At 40.8% G+C, this 15945-nt stretch overlaps 2 protein-coding genes across 3 annotated transcripts; one reads left to right on the top strand and one right to left on the bottom strand.

Annotated features, from left to right (window-relative positions):
- Nucleotides 1-586: 586 nt before the first annotated feature.
- LOC115687331 (probable glucan 1,3-beta-glucosidase A) lies at nt 587-4478 on the bottom strand. 2 transcript variants are annotated; one of them, XM_056307658.1, is made up of 8 exons: nt 4281-4478; nt 3645-3764; nt 3352-3543; nt 2263-2421; nt 2001-2170; nt 1725-1874; nt 1017-1369; nt 587-905 (listed from the first exon to the last, which is right to left on the bottom strand). In XM_056307658.1, exons 1-8 carry the CDS (start codon nt 4461-4463, stop codon nt 724-726), a joined length of 1509 nt encoding a protein of 502 aa, XP_056163633.1. In that variant the 5' UTR covers nt 4464-4478; the 3' UTR covers nt 587-723. The 2 variants fall into 2 exon arrangements, with proteins under 2 accessions (XP_056163633.1, XP_056163634.1); XM_056307659.1 differs by lacking the exon at nt 2263-2421.
- A 5406-nt stretch (nt 4479-9884) lies between these two features.
- On the top strand, nt 9885-12584 carry LOC115687332 (protein SOSEKI 2). The gene is made up of 4 exons (XM_030612844.2): nt 9885-10112; nt 10217-10286; nt 10427-11269; nt 12243-12584. The coding sequence occupies exons 1-4, from the start codon at nt 9923-9925 to the stop codon at nt 12364-12366; spliced, it is 1227 nt and encodes a 408-aa protein (XP_030468704.2). The 5' UTR covers nt 9885-9922; the 3' UTR covers nt 12367-12584.
- Nucleotides 12585-15945: the final 3361 nt, after the last annotated feature.

Genomic DNA, 15945 nt, shown 5'->3' with positions numbered 1-15945 from the left:
AGAGAGAGAGAGAGAGGAGAGGAAGGAGATGGGCTCGCGTTCGAGAAGAGGCAGAGAGATAAGCCCGAACAGAACCAGAGTTTCCATGCATCCAAGAGATCAGAGACCGCAGCTCAGAAAAGTTCAAAGTCGTGTATAACCTCACCCAGAATGGCCTCCTCGAACACCCTCACTTCATGGAGGTCTCTCTTCTTGCCAATCACCAGCTTCGTCTGAGAGGTGTCGCCAAGAAATGTGGCGATTTTAATATGGTTTAAAGTATACAAGTACCAAAAAAAAAGGGTAAAGTGGCGATTTTGATTTTCTGAAAAAAAAAATAGAGGGACTATTGTTTTATCATCCTAACTAACAAGATTGTTTACATGTCATGGCCTTATCTTTCCTTTGTTTTATCATCCTAACTAACAAGATTGTTAACATGTCATAGCCTTATCTTTCCTCAGAGAAACCAACATCAGCATTGAGAGAGAAAATCGAACTTTTTGTCGGGCGAATGTTCTCGTTTTCACCAGAAAAAGATAATAGGCTAAACAGTCACGTTCAATCTTTCAGGAATGCAAACGAGTAAGGTGTAGTGGAAGCATGGTCGAGTTCAATCCTATTTAATTCAACTAATGTCGCCAGAAAGGCAACTTTTGATAGTACATGAAATCCGTAAACAGATTACCAATCTGTTCTCAGTATTCATGATGATGACCCGCTTGATAAGGATGAGGAATCAAGCTAGATCTTTATGAGACCGTCTTGAATCATCCGTTTGAGATTCCAGGTATCGTACTTGCACCTATAAGACCAATACGCCCACCCAAAAGTGGCGCGCCCGTACACGTCTTGCTGAGCCTTGGCAAACTTTCCCGAATCCTCCTTTGTTGCACCGTCAAAGTCCAATGCCGAGGTCCATTCCCCTGCAAAATCCATTTAGCTCACATGTCATAACTTGTATGTGCTCTCACGCCTCACATGCGTCATGTGTATGTGTGTGTTCTATGTAAACATGCTTCTCTTGCTTGACTCACCAACAAAGCTCAAGGGGCCGTTTGCTGGGGTTACTTTGCTCAGATCGGAAGCTCTATCGTTATAGATGTAGTCAATGTTCTGCTGCAGATTCCACTGTTTAAACTTCGGATCAAAGAGGTTGTAGTAATGCACGTCAATGACTACTCGGCTCAAGCCCCCCGCAAACTCAAGGAGCTCTTGCGGGTCGGCTGGTCCTATCCGGTTGGACAAAATGACATAAGCATCCGGAGTGTGCCTCCTCACGGCCTCGTAACCTAACCGATAGTATTTAATAAGATCCTCTAACTTGATACCCGGAGCTAGAGGCTCGTTCATCAGCTCGATCGCGACCAATGCCGGATGGCTACCATATCTACGTGACAATCATAAGGGAGCATGCTATAAATCATCGGATTATAAGATCTAGCATTCTAAATATCAATACCATGGGTTACGATTCATCAGCAATACTAAAGAGATATATGTCATGAGTGATTTGTTCAAAGTGAGAATTCATTTGCTAGACCTTGCTGCTAGGAACTCTATAACTTTCATAGTGTCCTGAATTACCATATCTACTTGACAATCATAAGGAAGCATGCTATAAATCATCGGATTATAAGATCTAGCATTCTAAATATCAATACCATGGGTTACGATTCATCAGCAATACTAGAGAGATATATGTCATGAGTGATTTGTTCAAAGTGAGAATTCATTTGCTAGACCTTGCTGCTAGGAACTCTATAACTTTCACAGTGTCCTGAATGTAAGAGTCACCCCATTCCAGATATCCATCTCTTGAAGCGCTGTGTTCTGCGCCGTTTTGAGATCCTGGAGCAGCATGGAGATCAACTATTACCTTCATACCATGTTTCCTGCAAAAAGAAATATTCAATTATCAAGTTTAGACTCACAGGATTCTTGCAACTTCGATCACAACGGATCAACATTTCTGTTGGAGTTATTCGCATAAGAGGTAAAAGGATCGAAAAGTTGCTTACTCTGCCCACGTAAAAGCATTGTCCAGTGCATTCAGTGAGCCTCCCACGAAAGGCATTGGCGGTGCCGGATCATACGCAATCCACCATCCTACCGGAATCCTAACGGCAGTTAGACCATTGGCCACCATAAATTCGAAGTCCTGCTCGGTAATGTAATTGTTCCAATGATCCTGCAGAGCCCATTTGTTAATAGATTACTGATCTACTTAGTCACTGTATCATTGTTACATGCTTTCTTTGTCACTAATTAATTAAGGATTACCCGTAGGAGTTTTGGGGCAGTACTTGGGCCATATCCATTTGTTATTTGGTATTCACCTTGTAAACCGCCGACAACGTTCATTTCAAAGACCGACGGGTCAGTATCATCCCAACTCGAGCCTCCACTATAATCTGCTGTCACTTCCGTCAGCGACTTTACCTGGTTATCCATACTATGTTAGAGAAAATCACATCATTCAATGTGACTGTTTCCATTTCATAATCTCGGAATATGGCGATTTCTTCAATTGTATATGGCCAGGGATTCCGGATGATGGAATGGAAATGCTTTCTAATCCAAAAGTTTATTTCTATTGGATAGTAATGTTTTCGCGGAATAGATTGTTCCTTTCTATTTGTAAGGCCTCGTCATTGCAAAAATTGCATATATTGTTAGTAGAGGATGTAAGTATATTTGTCGTATTGCATGGAGTGTCGCTGTAGTTTTTCAAGCAAACTAGGGGTGCTCATCTCATCCTCTTGGCGTCAACAAAGTACAGAAAAAGTGTCCTTGCAATATGTGAGAACGTCACAAAACAGGAGAAAATATTACGTACCGTGTTTACACATCAGCAAAATACTAGTCCCACTCACCGTGCGACATGTGTTCTTGTAACATGTCAGAACGTCACAAAACAGGACAGTAGATGTCAACGTGAGTGCCATGTGACGGTTATATATAAACACCATTGGACTGATGCATGACGGTTCCTTATGTTTGTCAAAGTCTATTTGGGTCTTTGTCTAATATTGGCGTGATGGGTGCAATAAATCATCAACAGATAGCTTCGTGTAATTTCTAACGTGTAACTTGTAATGTACACAAGGACTTTCTACGGTGCTGTGCTACTCTGCACAACAATGTGCACAACAACAGTCCTACAAAATTTGGACTGTCAGAGTGAAGAGATAATTGTCAACGATTGGATGACAAATCACCATCCACCGTCGAATTGAAAACCAAATCACTGTCAACCATTGTATGACCAAATAGTTGTGCAACCCCCTACGACACCGAAGAATCAGCCATATACACCATAATACCATAGGAACTACTGATGTCATATAGAAGCAGGAACAGGGGAATTACCTGGAGAAACATCCCATTAGATGCTTGAAATCGAACTTGATTGGGATTGTTCGGATTCCTGATAATGTCAAAAGTCTCCGAGGTACTCGGGTTACCAGAAACTGCAACAACCGTTGTTCCTTGGCCTTGCAATCCGACAAATTGCTCGTTGAAAACTCTGAGGTTGAATTTTTTGTCGGAAATCCTCCACACCTGCACCACAGAAAGAGAGCGAAAATTATGTTGGACGGCGTGTGAATCTTTTGAGCTTGTCTACAAGACGATTGTCAATTCTGTGAGACAGAAAGCCACACCCTGAAAGTTTCCCAGGTAGAGGCCTGGTCTCGATTGGCAACGATGGTGGCTCCGCCGCCATTTTCAGCGGACAGGAACTTCCTTAGCTTCGTCGACTTGAACTGCACTTGAGTCCCATCCTACCATTGAAACAAAAGCAGGAAAACGGGACGTGGTTCATCTCATTGAAAGAGTGAAGTGATATGTTTATCGACCAAACAGATAACAGTGTATATGCACATCCTGAGTGGGGTAATAGTGAGTTCATATTTACAGATCAAACCAACACCAGGTTCATATTTGTATGTCAGAAATCTGACAATATATTGGAAAGAAATGTTTGATTAAAAACACGTTCTGGGACATTCGACAACTTAATTTGAGTAAATTGTACCAATGTCATGTTAAAATCATGTACTAGAACACATAAACATATGCCAAACATCTCGTTTTGTAACTGTATCATTCTCAAATATCTTAGAAATTAAGTTGTATCTAGTGCAGGCATATATATTCATATTGGACCTGAGAAGAAACTTTGCAATCGCCCAACAATACTAATCACGAAACCGTGATTAAAAAGTGTGTCAAAGAAAGTGAAATAACAATCTACGGAACATCGCCGATACTTTCTCTTTTTATCTTCAAGCACTTACCAAGAGCTGCCCATTGAGTCCATCGAACCGAGAAGGCATCATCCACCCCTCGGTGACGAGCCAATTTCCGAGGTTCACAGCCTTGAGGGGCAAGTTGAACTCGGCGGTCTGGGCGAGAGTCGAGGGAAGGAACACACAGAGAGAACAAAGCAGCACAAACGAATGGTGATGACGGTGCGCCATTTCTGGCTCGCTTCTTTGCTGTGACCTTAAATGAGAGGGAGAGCCAACACATTTATAGACTTGCGTACCTGAAAGTCTTGAGAGTAAAAGACGGGTTTTGTGTTGACTTGACCCATTTGAGTGTAGTCCCATGATTGATGACTATTGTGCGAAACTCACTCCACAAATTAGGGCTCCGTTCATTTCATGAAAAAAAACTTTCAGAAAAATATTTTCTGGGTTTTTCGGTATTCGTTTCACGGAAAATAAATTATTTATGAAAAACATTTTCCCCCAATGGACAAAACGCATTCAAAAGTGAGGAAAATGTTTTCCACTTTTTGAAAAGAAGAAAACATTTTCCCCCTCCTTCTTTCATCAATCATTATAATTATTTTTATTTTCTTTTCTTTAAAATTCTAATTTTTTATTATTTTTAATTATCTTTTTATTTTTCTTTTTTTTCTTTTTTGTTTTTCTTTTTCTTTTCCTTCTTCTTCTTCCTTAGCCAGTCGCCGGCCACTGCAGCAGCCGATGACTGGCTTGCCTTAGCCTCACCCAGCTTACCGAATCAGGCGAGGCGGAGCCTCGCCACAAGCCAGCGAGGCTCGAGCTTGCCTATGGCCGGTCACCGGCCGCTGCCTTGGCCAACCACCGGCTGAGGAAGAAGAAGAAGGAAAAAAAATTAAAAAAAAATTAAAAAATTGTTAAAAGTATTATAAGGAGGAAAATATTTTCCGAGACTTTTCAGATTTCAGTCAAACACCAGAAAATTGTGCCATTTTTCAGGAAAATGGCTTCCTGGAAAACATTTTCCTCGAAACGAATGGAGTCTTAGATTAAGAATATTGGATTTGGTATTAAGACTATGGAGATTAGATTCATTTGGACCGTTGATGATACGAGCTCCAAGACGGGACCCACATGATTAATATTTCAGATGATATATGCCCATATGTTTTGTAAATCAAAGAATATCTTTTTTTTGTTAAATCCAAGGTAACGAGCTTGACACCGAGCTACCTAGAGGTCCATGTCTACAAAACTCATCAACCTGTTAAAACCAAACTTTTGACCTACGCAAGTAATTCTGATTTAGAATAGTTTGCACATAGTTCGTGAAACTCAAATGAGTTTCCTCCAATTCCTCAATTGGGAATCTCCCAACACTACGTCGGAAATCTCCCACAACTACCCCAACCTTGGATGTTCAAGTATGGATATTCCAAGTTTATCATTTAGAAAAAGAAAAGAAAAGAACGGAAAATTGCATATGAGCATGAAGGGTGGGGAATTTATCATGAACCATATTCATGATACCAGTACATGTGAGCCTAAAGCACATGCATCGTCGGATCTTACGAAACTAATATAGGATCCACCTTATCTAACGGTACTTCTGAATCGGGCTTGCATGCTCTAGATCATGCCTCAACTTTTCATTCATAGTGCAACCAAAGTACGTGTTTGTGGATCTCTTGCATTAAATAAGGCCAGCATTTAGTAAGAGGCGGTCATCTAGAACCAACCCTATAAGCCATACAATGAAATATCCAATGCCTTTCAAATATTGCAGCATGATGCATCATATGGTCAAGACAGAATATGCAATCCAGCCCACTCCTCTCGTAAGAAACTAACGAATCTTGTGAGCTACTCCCATGCTCCTAGGCCGGTTGAGTAGACCGATGCCGTGTGGATCCTTCAAGAGCATCCGACCATTTCCCATGGGTCAAGGTATAATTACGTGCAGTGGGGGCATGGGCGGTCGGTGCGTGAGCGTTGCTGCACGAAGTCAACAGTGATCCGTTTTGTTCTTTGCTTTTGCTTGGAGGATCGTTTTGTGGCTAATGATTTCTTAGGAGGAAACTGAAAAAAGGAAAGAATTATTATTCCAAAGTCCAAAGTAGGCTAGGAGAAAAGGAACAGGTACTCATCACATCACGACGAGATTAAGGGTTTTGGGAAATAGGCAAGGATTTGACAGAGTGCACGCGGAAGAAGAAAAGGAACAGGTACCCGCTGCTTGCTAGCAACGTGTGCCCATATGGGATGCCAGTTCCCATTCCAAGTAAGGCTGACAGTACATGTTTTTATATCGCACTCGTACCGTTTATTGAGTCATTATCGGAATATTTCGATACAACTGCAAAATGTTATTTTGCCAAACATATAAATTCGTGTGAGTTTCAAGTTAAGTCTACCTTATCGAGTTTTGATTTCACTTTGTCATGTTTGAATTGTGTTCTTGCATCGCGTCAAGGATTGCCACCATTGTTCCAAGTTGGATTTCGACACTTTAGATTGTGTTGGGGAATAGTGCACCGAAAGTCCAAAATCTTAAACATTTCAATCGATTCAATTAAGTCTTGAATCTTTTTCAAAAAATACAATCAAATCATTTCAATGACGTGCTACTTAAAAATCACATGCATGGCATCATTCAATTTCACTGTCAACATAAGTTAAAGGACATAATTGCATTTTTTTTAATAAATTAATAGGAATTAATTGAACCAATTGAAAATTTTAGGACTTAATTAGACTTTTGTTGGGAAAATTGTCCAAAAAATCCTAAACCTATTGCACTTTTGCCAATTCAATTCTAAACCTTTAAATTTTATCAATTGAATCCTAGACCTTTTCACATTTTGCCATTGAGTCCATTCGGACAATTTGAATCGGAAATTTCTTACGTGGATGTCGGCCGTCTTATGTGACACGACTAGCGCTGATGTAACTAATTTTTAATAATATTTTTTTATTTTTTCTGATTTTTTCTCCTTTCTTCCTTCTTTTGCCAATGACCGGCCACTGGCATGGTCAAGCAAGTTGGCCTTGCCTGAGGGAGGCTCACCATCACCCACCATAGGTGAGGCCCGGCAAAGTGAGGGCGAGCCCTGGCGAGGGCAGCATCGCCAAGAGTCGCCTAGGCGAAGTCCCGACAAGGAATCCGGTGAGGCTGACCCTCCCTTAAGCTAGGGTGGCCTCACCAAGTGTCACCTTTGCCCGGGCGACGCCCAGCGAGGGGAGACCTTGCTAGGGCTCTCCCTTGCCCGGCCGGGCCTTGCCTTGGCCATTGCCTATGGTCGATCACTAAAAAAACGAAGAAGAAAGGGAAAAACAAAGAAAGAAAAAATAAAAAATCACAAAAAATATTAAAAATTGTCCACATTAGTGTTGGGCATTCTACGTAAGACAACCGCGTCCACGTAAAAAATTTCCAATCAAAATTGATCGAATGGACTCAATTGGCAATATGTGCAAAGGTTTAGAACTCAATTGATAAAATTGAAAAGTTTATGGTTGAATTGACAAAAGTGCAACAGGCTTAGGACTTTTTGGATAATTTTCTCACATTTTATTAAATTTTTAGGACTTGATTGAATCAACTCAAAAATTTGAAACGTGATTGCAGTATGTACATAAGATTTAGGACTTGTGCAATTCTCGCAATTGTATTGTTACTATCTGACCATTCAAACTATGTTCCCAACAGTGTAAGTGATATCATATCATGCATATAATGATCAATTTGATAGAACTACCAGGTCTTAGAGGGAATCTTATATGGTTTCACGCCCAATGTATATTTTTTAGCACATGTAGTCATTACTCATTAATAACTTGATTATTTTTATTCACAGATACAAAAATTTAAATAGTTAGTGAATGCGTCATAATAAAGAATCACAACAGGCAATAATAGATTCAGCCGATTGAGTTGAATGCTATTAATTTCATGTTCTTTAAAATATACGTCGAAGAATATCTGAATAATAGATTGATATAAAATATTGGACAAAATAGAGATTCAATCAAAATTGTCTTCGACTTTTTTCCATTGTGGAAAACTCATCCATCTTCAACAATCTCTTCTCAGTTAGTGAATCATTTTTAATTCCTTACATGATTATTTTCTTCAAAAACAACTAAAACTAGTTACTATATCAATCTTTATCTTTTACTTAATAATTAAAAACTTAATCTTGATCTTGAGCACTTCATGCAAGTTATACCTCATGCTATCAAAAAGAAAAAAACTTGCATTTTGTTTTTTATTTCTTTTTAGCGGCCAAGTTAATATCTTTTAGCAACTGGTCACTTCAAACATACTTAAAATTATAGAATAGAAAAGATGCGAGTATTTGACAAAAAGAAAAAGAAGAGTGATAATTGTAACGGGATTGGCCATTGTCAATAAGAATTGCTCGGCCATTTAAGGAGCCCAAAATCCATTGGGGGAAATTGGGCTTCTTAATACCATGATGGATTCTATTTAGTACTCCTCTAAAGGGCCTAATTTCCTAAAAAGCCATAACTTTAGGTCCGATCCAAATTTTACTCCTAATTTTTCTATCTTAAAAAAACCCAACTTTCACTCTAGTCTCAAATCCGTCCATGCGTTCAAAAATTGTTATTAATTTCTTCAAAATTACCAACATCAGGGTAGTTAAACATTATCAAAATATCCGTCTTCATCAATACCCTCACCTCCGTATATACAAACAGCCACCTTATGATATAGATAATCTTGAAGAAACTAGTGGCAATTTTGGACGCATCAGCAGATTTAAGATTAGAGTGAAAGTTGGAGATTATTTTTAGACAAAAAAAATGATTGGTGTAGAATTGAGATTAAACCTAAAGTCGGTGGTTTTCAAGAGAATTAGCCCTTCTCTAAAGTGACCACATCTTCTAGACTTTTGACCTCACTACGCTTAATGTATGACAAACATGAGATTATTAGAGTGAGAAACGAAATCGAAACTTAGAGAGCAAGGATTTAACATCATTATTCTAAGAATTTTAGCATACATTCCCAGTAATTAGGGTTTGTTCATATGCCCTCACTCAAATCAGCAAAAGAAGGAGCGGCCCGTTGACTCTTCAATCCAAGACACTGTCAAGATGTTTGCCTAGAGACTAGGAAATATGTCTTGTGGCACACATTCAGATAAGGCGACGAAGCTGCAGAAAGTGGTGATGCTGATGTCGGGACCTCGACGCGATCAATGGAGGCAATAGCGACGGAGTGCAGGCATTTAACGCCATGGACGCATTGAAGCGTCCTAGAATCTATAGCCCTCTGAGACATGGCAAAAAGTGCCTGCACAGTGACACCACCTTCTTCACCACACACATGCACACTCCCTCGAGAAAATATCAATCTCTGTAGATTTCACTCAGCCTTTTTCTCACTTTTCACCCTTTCTGCTTTCGAATCGGGATCAGAGCAAAACCCAAAGTCAACAACATCACTCCTCCTCTAACAGCAAACCTGACCCCTACCCCCTTTTCTCTGCCTGTCGTACAGGTCTTGTCTCAATCACCGGCATCTCCTTTTTCAGTTTCGATTCTCGCTTCGATTTGCGTGTGTGAGTGTGGGGTCGCGAGCTGGTGTGGTTGATAAATTCCCTCAACAACCGAAGAGAGGAGAACAGGGAGAGAGAGAGAGAGAGAGAGCGGAGAGGAAGGAAATGGACGTGCGTTCGAGAAGAGGCAGAGAGATGAGCCCGAACAAAGCCAGGGCTTCCATGCGTCCGAGAGATCAGAGACCACAGCTCAGGAAAGTTCAGGTCGTGTACTACCTCACCCGGAATGGCCTCCTCGAACACCCTCACTTCATGGAGGTCTGTCTTCTTGCCAATCACCAGCTCCGTCTGAGAGGTATCACCAAGGAACGCGATGCGACTCTTCACTCAATTTTCTTTGTGGGGTTTTGGCTCAATCAGTATTTCTTCTTCTTGTTCATACGGTGTTGTCGTCAACAGACGTGATGGAGCGGTTGACTGCGCTTAGAGGCAAGGGAATGCTCTCGATGTATTCTTGGTCTTGCAAAAGGTATGGACGAACTAGAACTAGCAAATCTTGTTTCTTCTGCAGATCGCCATGTAAAAGCAACAAGAAAAACTGAGTGATCTGAGGCTTTAGACGTGGTGGCATAGAGGAAACCTCAACAGCTTCTTGATTTCCTTACGTAGGACCTACAAAAACGGATATGTGTGGAACGACCTGTCGGAGAATGAAGTCATCTATCCGGCGGAGGGAGCCGAGTACGTGCTCAAAGGGTCGGAGATCATCAGCAACAGCGGAACAGTCGGCAGAGAACCGGTCCACGTCCATTCGAAGCAAATGGCGACGGCCACGGCGACCCGTAACGAAGAACAGGAATTGCGCTGCTCGAGGTACGACGAGAGGGTCAGCTTCGAGGCCGATGCGGAAGAGGAGGAAGAGTGCGAGCTGGCCGACGAAGAGAAGGCGAGCTACACGAGCTCCCCCACGCCTGGCTCTCGCTGCTCGCGCGGCGTCTCGACGGACGAGCTCGACGAGGAGCGCGACGACAGCGGCGACAAGCTCCCTCGCCACACCGACGACCCTTCGGGCTCGCCTCCGGCTCCACCCTCCACCGTCGCCAAAGCCGCCGAAAAGGGTGGCGAGGGGCGCGGCGACGCCGAGATTCGTTTCGAGGACGGGGACCCGGCGGCGCCGAGCAGGAGCAGCAACTCGGTGCTCCTCCAGCTCATCGCGTGCGGCGGCAACTTGGCCGTCCCCAAGGCGAAGGCCGCACCGCCCAGCGCCAGCGCCAGCGCCGCCGGAAGCGGCGGCGACGGAGACCTGCACAGGGGAGTGCTGCGCAAGAGCGCGGCGAAAGCGGCGGCGGACGACGAGGCGGCGATGATACGCTGCATGTCGGAGAACCCGCGGTTCGGGAACGTGCAGAGCGAGGAGAAGGAGTACTTCAGCGGCAGCATCGTCGAGTCGATGAGCGAGGACCGAGTCGGGGCGGGTGGACTCAAGAAGTCCAACTCATTTAACGAGGAGAGGTAAGGGTTGACTCGGTCCGTCATGCATCTTTATTGGGTTTTATCAATGTTTCCCTCATTTTTATTTTTATCGTCACTATCGATATTTTGATTTTATTGCGCATTTATTACATGCCCATTTGAAAACACAAGTTGCAGTTATCGATGCTAGTTCATTCCTCCTGTATTACTCATAAAGAAAACATTAAAAGTGAGATTTTTTATAAGTAAATATACTTGACAAATGCCCATGATAATGTGTTTTCCAATGTCAAAAAGATTAGTTTGGCAATTTAAAGATTTGATTGATTCAAACCGATTTCTTGCTTGGGCATGAGGCCCGTTGGCACATGATGTGATCTGTTGACATTTTAGGTACTAAAGTGTTGCAATGTGATGGTGAAAATCTTTTGCCCTTCGTTTGAAGTTATACCAGTTTCCACTTCGTGGTAAACTCACAATCCACCCTTTTCACCCATGTATCATCATCATTCATGGGCCAATCACATCATTCACAGTAAAATATAGAAAAATGGTACAATGCAAGTTTAGTGTAATGGGTTTATAAAATAAGTTCGCAGATTTATATAAATCACTTGTTTAAACATTCATATATAATTTATTAGATTGTTTTATAGATGAGTTTTTCTCTTTAAAAGGTACTTGAACATAGATCACTTGCTATTTTGGCATGAGTTTTTTCTCTCTTAAAGGTACTTGAACATAGATCACTTGCTATTTCGGCTAATACCCTTTTTCCATGTGGTTATAAAGTAGCTCCCTCTTCGCCACATTCGTCTAATCGTGCGATTCATCTAAAATAAAGAACAAAATACAAATTCCATGCTTGCGAAAAGAGAGGTTACGCACCTCATTAGAACGATTAACGCATTGAAATTTCATAATTAATTTGCAACTTTTCTGTTATTTTTAATTTGCGAATGTGGAAAATCATTACATGACCAAAAATCTCTGCTCTAATTTCGTGCAACAGGAGCTCCAAGGCCGAGGTGGGAGATGCTGCGAAGGAAGAGAAGACGGAGAAGTCATCGGCAAAAGGCAAATGCATTCCTCGGAAAATGTCAATATCGTCGAGAAGCAGTAGAAAATTGCTGTAGTCATTGCTCTTATCGCCACCTAATCACAGTTTTTACTTGGAGAGGTTGTTGGTAATTCAGTAATTATTCGCATGGTAAGTGGTGTTTGATGGTTGAGGAACCCAATGTATATCTTTGGATGCTTAACGATAATGATTAAGGTCATTAAGCATGATGAAGGGATCACTTCAGACAGATCTTCTGCTTTCGGTGCTGGTAAGTAGATTTGAGCACTTTAATGATGTTGGTCATAGGCAGTTGAATTTCGCATATAGTCATCATGCACTACTTTTTTACATATAACGGGTAACACGACAATTCACGACTGATTAGGATTCGATGAAAAGTAGGTCGAAGTTAGAGCACACTTTTGGATTCGACTGGATCTAGGTATGGTGGATCGACACACCCCGTCTTTGATAGCATCGGCCCCACGTCTATGGACTCGGAGCTACGCAAGAATCTTCTCGTTATTATATAGAAGCATCGCCGAGAATGACATCATATTAACATGACGAATTAGTAAGAAAGGTGCCTATCTTATCGATTTTCATGGAATTTGACTATGTCGTTTCATCCTATAATTAATGGTGCTCAAACTTAGTAGCATTCATCAAAGCCTTTCTTTTTATGCGCTCAATTTATGTATATAACGGTTGATCCACGACCCTTGATATCGGTAGACAGAGTTTAATGCTTCAAGAAGTTTGTGATTTCCTAGTTTTTGGCGTGCATCCTGAAACTAGACATCAAATTCATCAATACTTTGAGTTGACCTAACGTCGTTCGAAGCAGAAGTCCTCAGTCAAAACTTACACATTGTACCAATCAAGGTAATTTGAACTTTCCTGGGATCTAGGTAAGATTTTCGACTCTAGGAAGCTCCATAGTCTAAAATAATTTGCAAGTACCTTAGGCATGGTTTTAAGTTTTCTAGCGGTAACTTGATCATTTAATTCACGTGCCAGATCGTGTTCTCCAGAAATCGTACCAATCGAGGTAAATCTCAAGATTCGTGATATCTACGTTGTTTCTCTATTGACATTGGGCTTGTTAGGAAACTTAGATCTCCAAATTCTTAACCACACAAAAATCGCATGAATCAAGCTTAGATGGAGGTATATAAGCATTTAAGCTTAGTGTTTCGAGGTGAAGGGCATGCACCCTACCTTGAGGTTCTCATGCTCCACCCTTGGTGAGTACTCACCTTCACAATTGGGTTTGTACTTGAATTTTATAGTACTCGAACTTGATTTTACTACATATTTTGTCCTCAAACAATAGTATTTGAACTAAATAACACTTATCAAAGCCTTTCTTTCGACGCTCTTCGACCTGATACCGGCGGACGGATTGTAATGCTTTGAGAAGTTTGTGATTTTGTAGTTTTTAATTGCGTTTGGTTCAACTTTGCAAATGGGCCTTAAAGAAATAAAAATGCCTTTAATTTTTTGGGAAAATGCAAATTGCATTTGGCAAAAAATCTTTTATAAAGATACTTTGACTCAAGTAGTGTTTGGCAAATTTTTTGTAAAGAGCTTTTGGGTTTTTTTTATTAAAAAAAAGAAAACCCTTCCCCAGCTCCGACAAAGGGCTAGGGTCGCCAATGGCCGTCACCCAAGGTCGTACAATCCCCTGCGAGGGTCGTGCGACTCTAGGCAGCCCTCACCGAGGTCGCGCGACCCTCGGTGACGAGGTCTGAGGTCGTGCGACCCAAGCAGCCATCGCCTGGGGTCGCGTGACCCCAGTCGACGAGGCCTGAGGTCGCCTGACCCAAGCGATCGTCGCTTGGGCGGTCGCGCGACCTTAGGCGACTGTTGGCAAGATCGCACGACCTTGCCGTCCCCTTGCGGGCCCTTCACCATCCTGATCTGGCCTCGTCGGCTTTGGTCAACTACCCTCGCACAAAAAAGATGAACAGTAATAACTAAGGGAAAAACCGCAAAATGAAAGAATTAGTGAAAGAGTTTTGAAAGAAAAAAATTAAAAATTAGTTTCAATATTAGGCCAAATGCTGAAAGCCCAATGCTCCTACTAGCATTGGGCTTTCAACCTTCCCAATGCTGGCTTTGACTTGAAAGTCACTTAGGATGGCTTGCCAAACATCCCAATATTTTTTCAAGAGGTTTTGGAGGTCGAAAGTCCTTTAGTAAAGCTGAATTAAATGCATTCTTAATGTGCGTACCAAAACTAGATGTCAAATGCATTAACCCAAGGATTTCACAAATACCTTAGGCATATCTTTGGATGCTTTAAAGGTTATGAATCATGATGATGCAATCACTTCGACAGACCTCTGCTTTCGATGCTAGTATGTTACTAGAAAACTCTATGATATTGGTCATAGGTAGTTAACTTTTGCATAAAGTTAAGGAAAATTATCTAAAAAGTCGTAAATCTATAGTACCGATGTCAATTTAGTCATAAACATTTTAATGAGTCAATTTAGTCATAAATCTTTTGACGATTTGTTAATGTACTTCTTCTTGCTAAATATCCAAATAATAGGTTTAGGACTAAATTGACAAATCTTTAAAAAGTTTAGGACTAAATCGACAAATCTTTAAAAAAGTTTAGGACTAAATTGACACTATTGAAATGTTTAGGACTTTTTGGACCTCATATAGTCATGTAGTACTTACATCAAACGGGCAATATAATATACTTTGCTTACTAGATGTCATTCATTACCTTATCGCTATTCACGACTTACTAGCATTTTGATGAAAAATAGGTCATATGTGGTGCATACCAATTGCAACCGCAAGCGGCAAAAAGTTGGCTTAGGTCTAAGTTGTTGATCCATCTTAGTCGTTGGTCATGTGAGTCCCACGTAGATGGATCTGGTCTAGACAAGAATCTCCTCTTTGCAACAAAGAAGTTTCATTGCCATTATAGTACTAATGGCTTTTTTTACGAGAAATTTTCTACTAAGATATACAATTTATGTTGGTTTCGTCCCTATGTAAATAATATCTTTCTAGAATGGGCAAGTTTACCTAAACAACGAATGCATATATATATATATATATATATATATATATATATATATATATATCTCGTTAACAAAAGATCACAGTTTCTTACAATAAATATTATAAGAAGAAACAGATATAGAATACAGATAGCATAAGAACAAAGATAATGTAATCGTAAATGATACTTTACTTAAACGCCACAAATGCAATTTTAGCTCATTATTTGATTTGCATCTTTTAAGTTAAATAAAAATAACATTTTGGAACTTCTATTATAAAAAATAGTCGTTCTAACTATTACTATTTAAATCCCTCGAAGATAAGAAAGAAATTTGAGCTTGAAACTCCCATCTTCACTTAACTTATCCGAAGGCGTATCCGTTCCCACGGCCTCTGGTTACAACCCCAACCTCTGTCATTTAAAAACGAACGTCTAGTCATGGTTACACTAGTCCTCTTTTAAATACCCAATGCATCGCAACTATAATGCATAATTCATCATAAATTATCCGCGCTTAGAGGTTAACAACACGAAATCGGATGTTGAAGCGCATGTTTTATGAGACCATTGCCTTGTTTCTTTACTAACAAATCATGATATGGTTAAGTTGTCATTAAGCTT

This window comes from Syzygium oleosum, unplaced genomic scaffold (assembly GCF_021117445.2).
Source record: "Syzygium oleosum isolate NSW1041296 unplaced genomic scaffold, Sole_v2.1 Sole_v2.57, whole genome shotgun sequence".
Taxonomy (NCBI): Eukaryota; Viridiplantae; Streptophyta; class Magnoliopsida; order Myrtales; family Myrtaceae; genus Syzygium; species Syzygium oleosum.
This window is presented reverse-complemented; position numbering and strand designations above follow the sequence as displayed.

Excerpts from the sequence above, each read along its gene's own strand:
- LOC115687331 (XM_056307658.1), bottom strand. The coding sequence starts at position 4,463 with ATGGCGCACCGTCATCACCATTCGTTTGTGCTGCTTTGTTCTCTCTGT. Across the intron at positions 2,422-3,351 it reads CTAATGGGATGTTTCTCCAG|GTAAAGTCGCTGACGGAAGT; the intron begins GTAATTCCCCTG and ends ATGGATAACCAG. Across the intron at positions 1,370-1,724 it reads ATAGAGTTCCTAGCAGCAAG|ATATGGTAGCCATCCGGCAT; the intron begins GTCTAGCAAATG and ends ATTGTCACGTAG.
- LOC115687332 (XM_030612844.2), top strand. The coding sequence starts at position 9,923 with ATGGACGTGCGTTCGAGAAGAGGCAGAGAGATGAGCCCGAACAAAGCC. Across the intron at positions 10,113-10,216 it reads TCACCAGCTCCGTCTGAGAG|ACGTGATGGAGCGGTTGACT; the intron begins GTATCACCAAGG and ends TGTCGTCAACAG. Across the intron at positions 10,287-10,426 it reads TATTCTTGGTCTTGCAAAAG|GACCTACAAAAACGGATATG; the intron begins GTATGGACGAAC and ends TTCCTTACGTAG.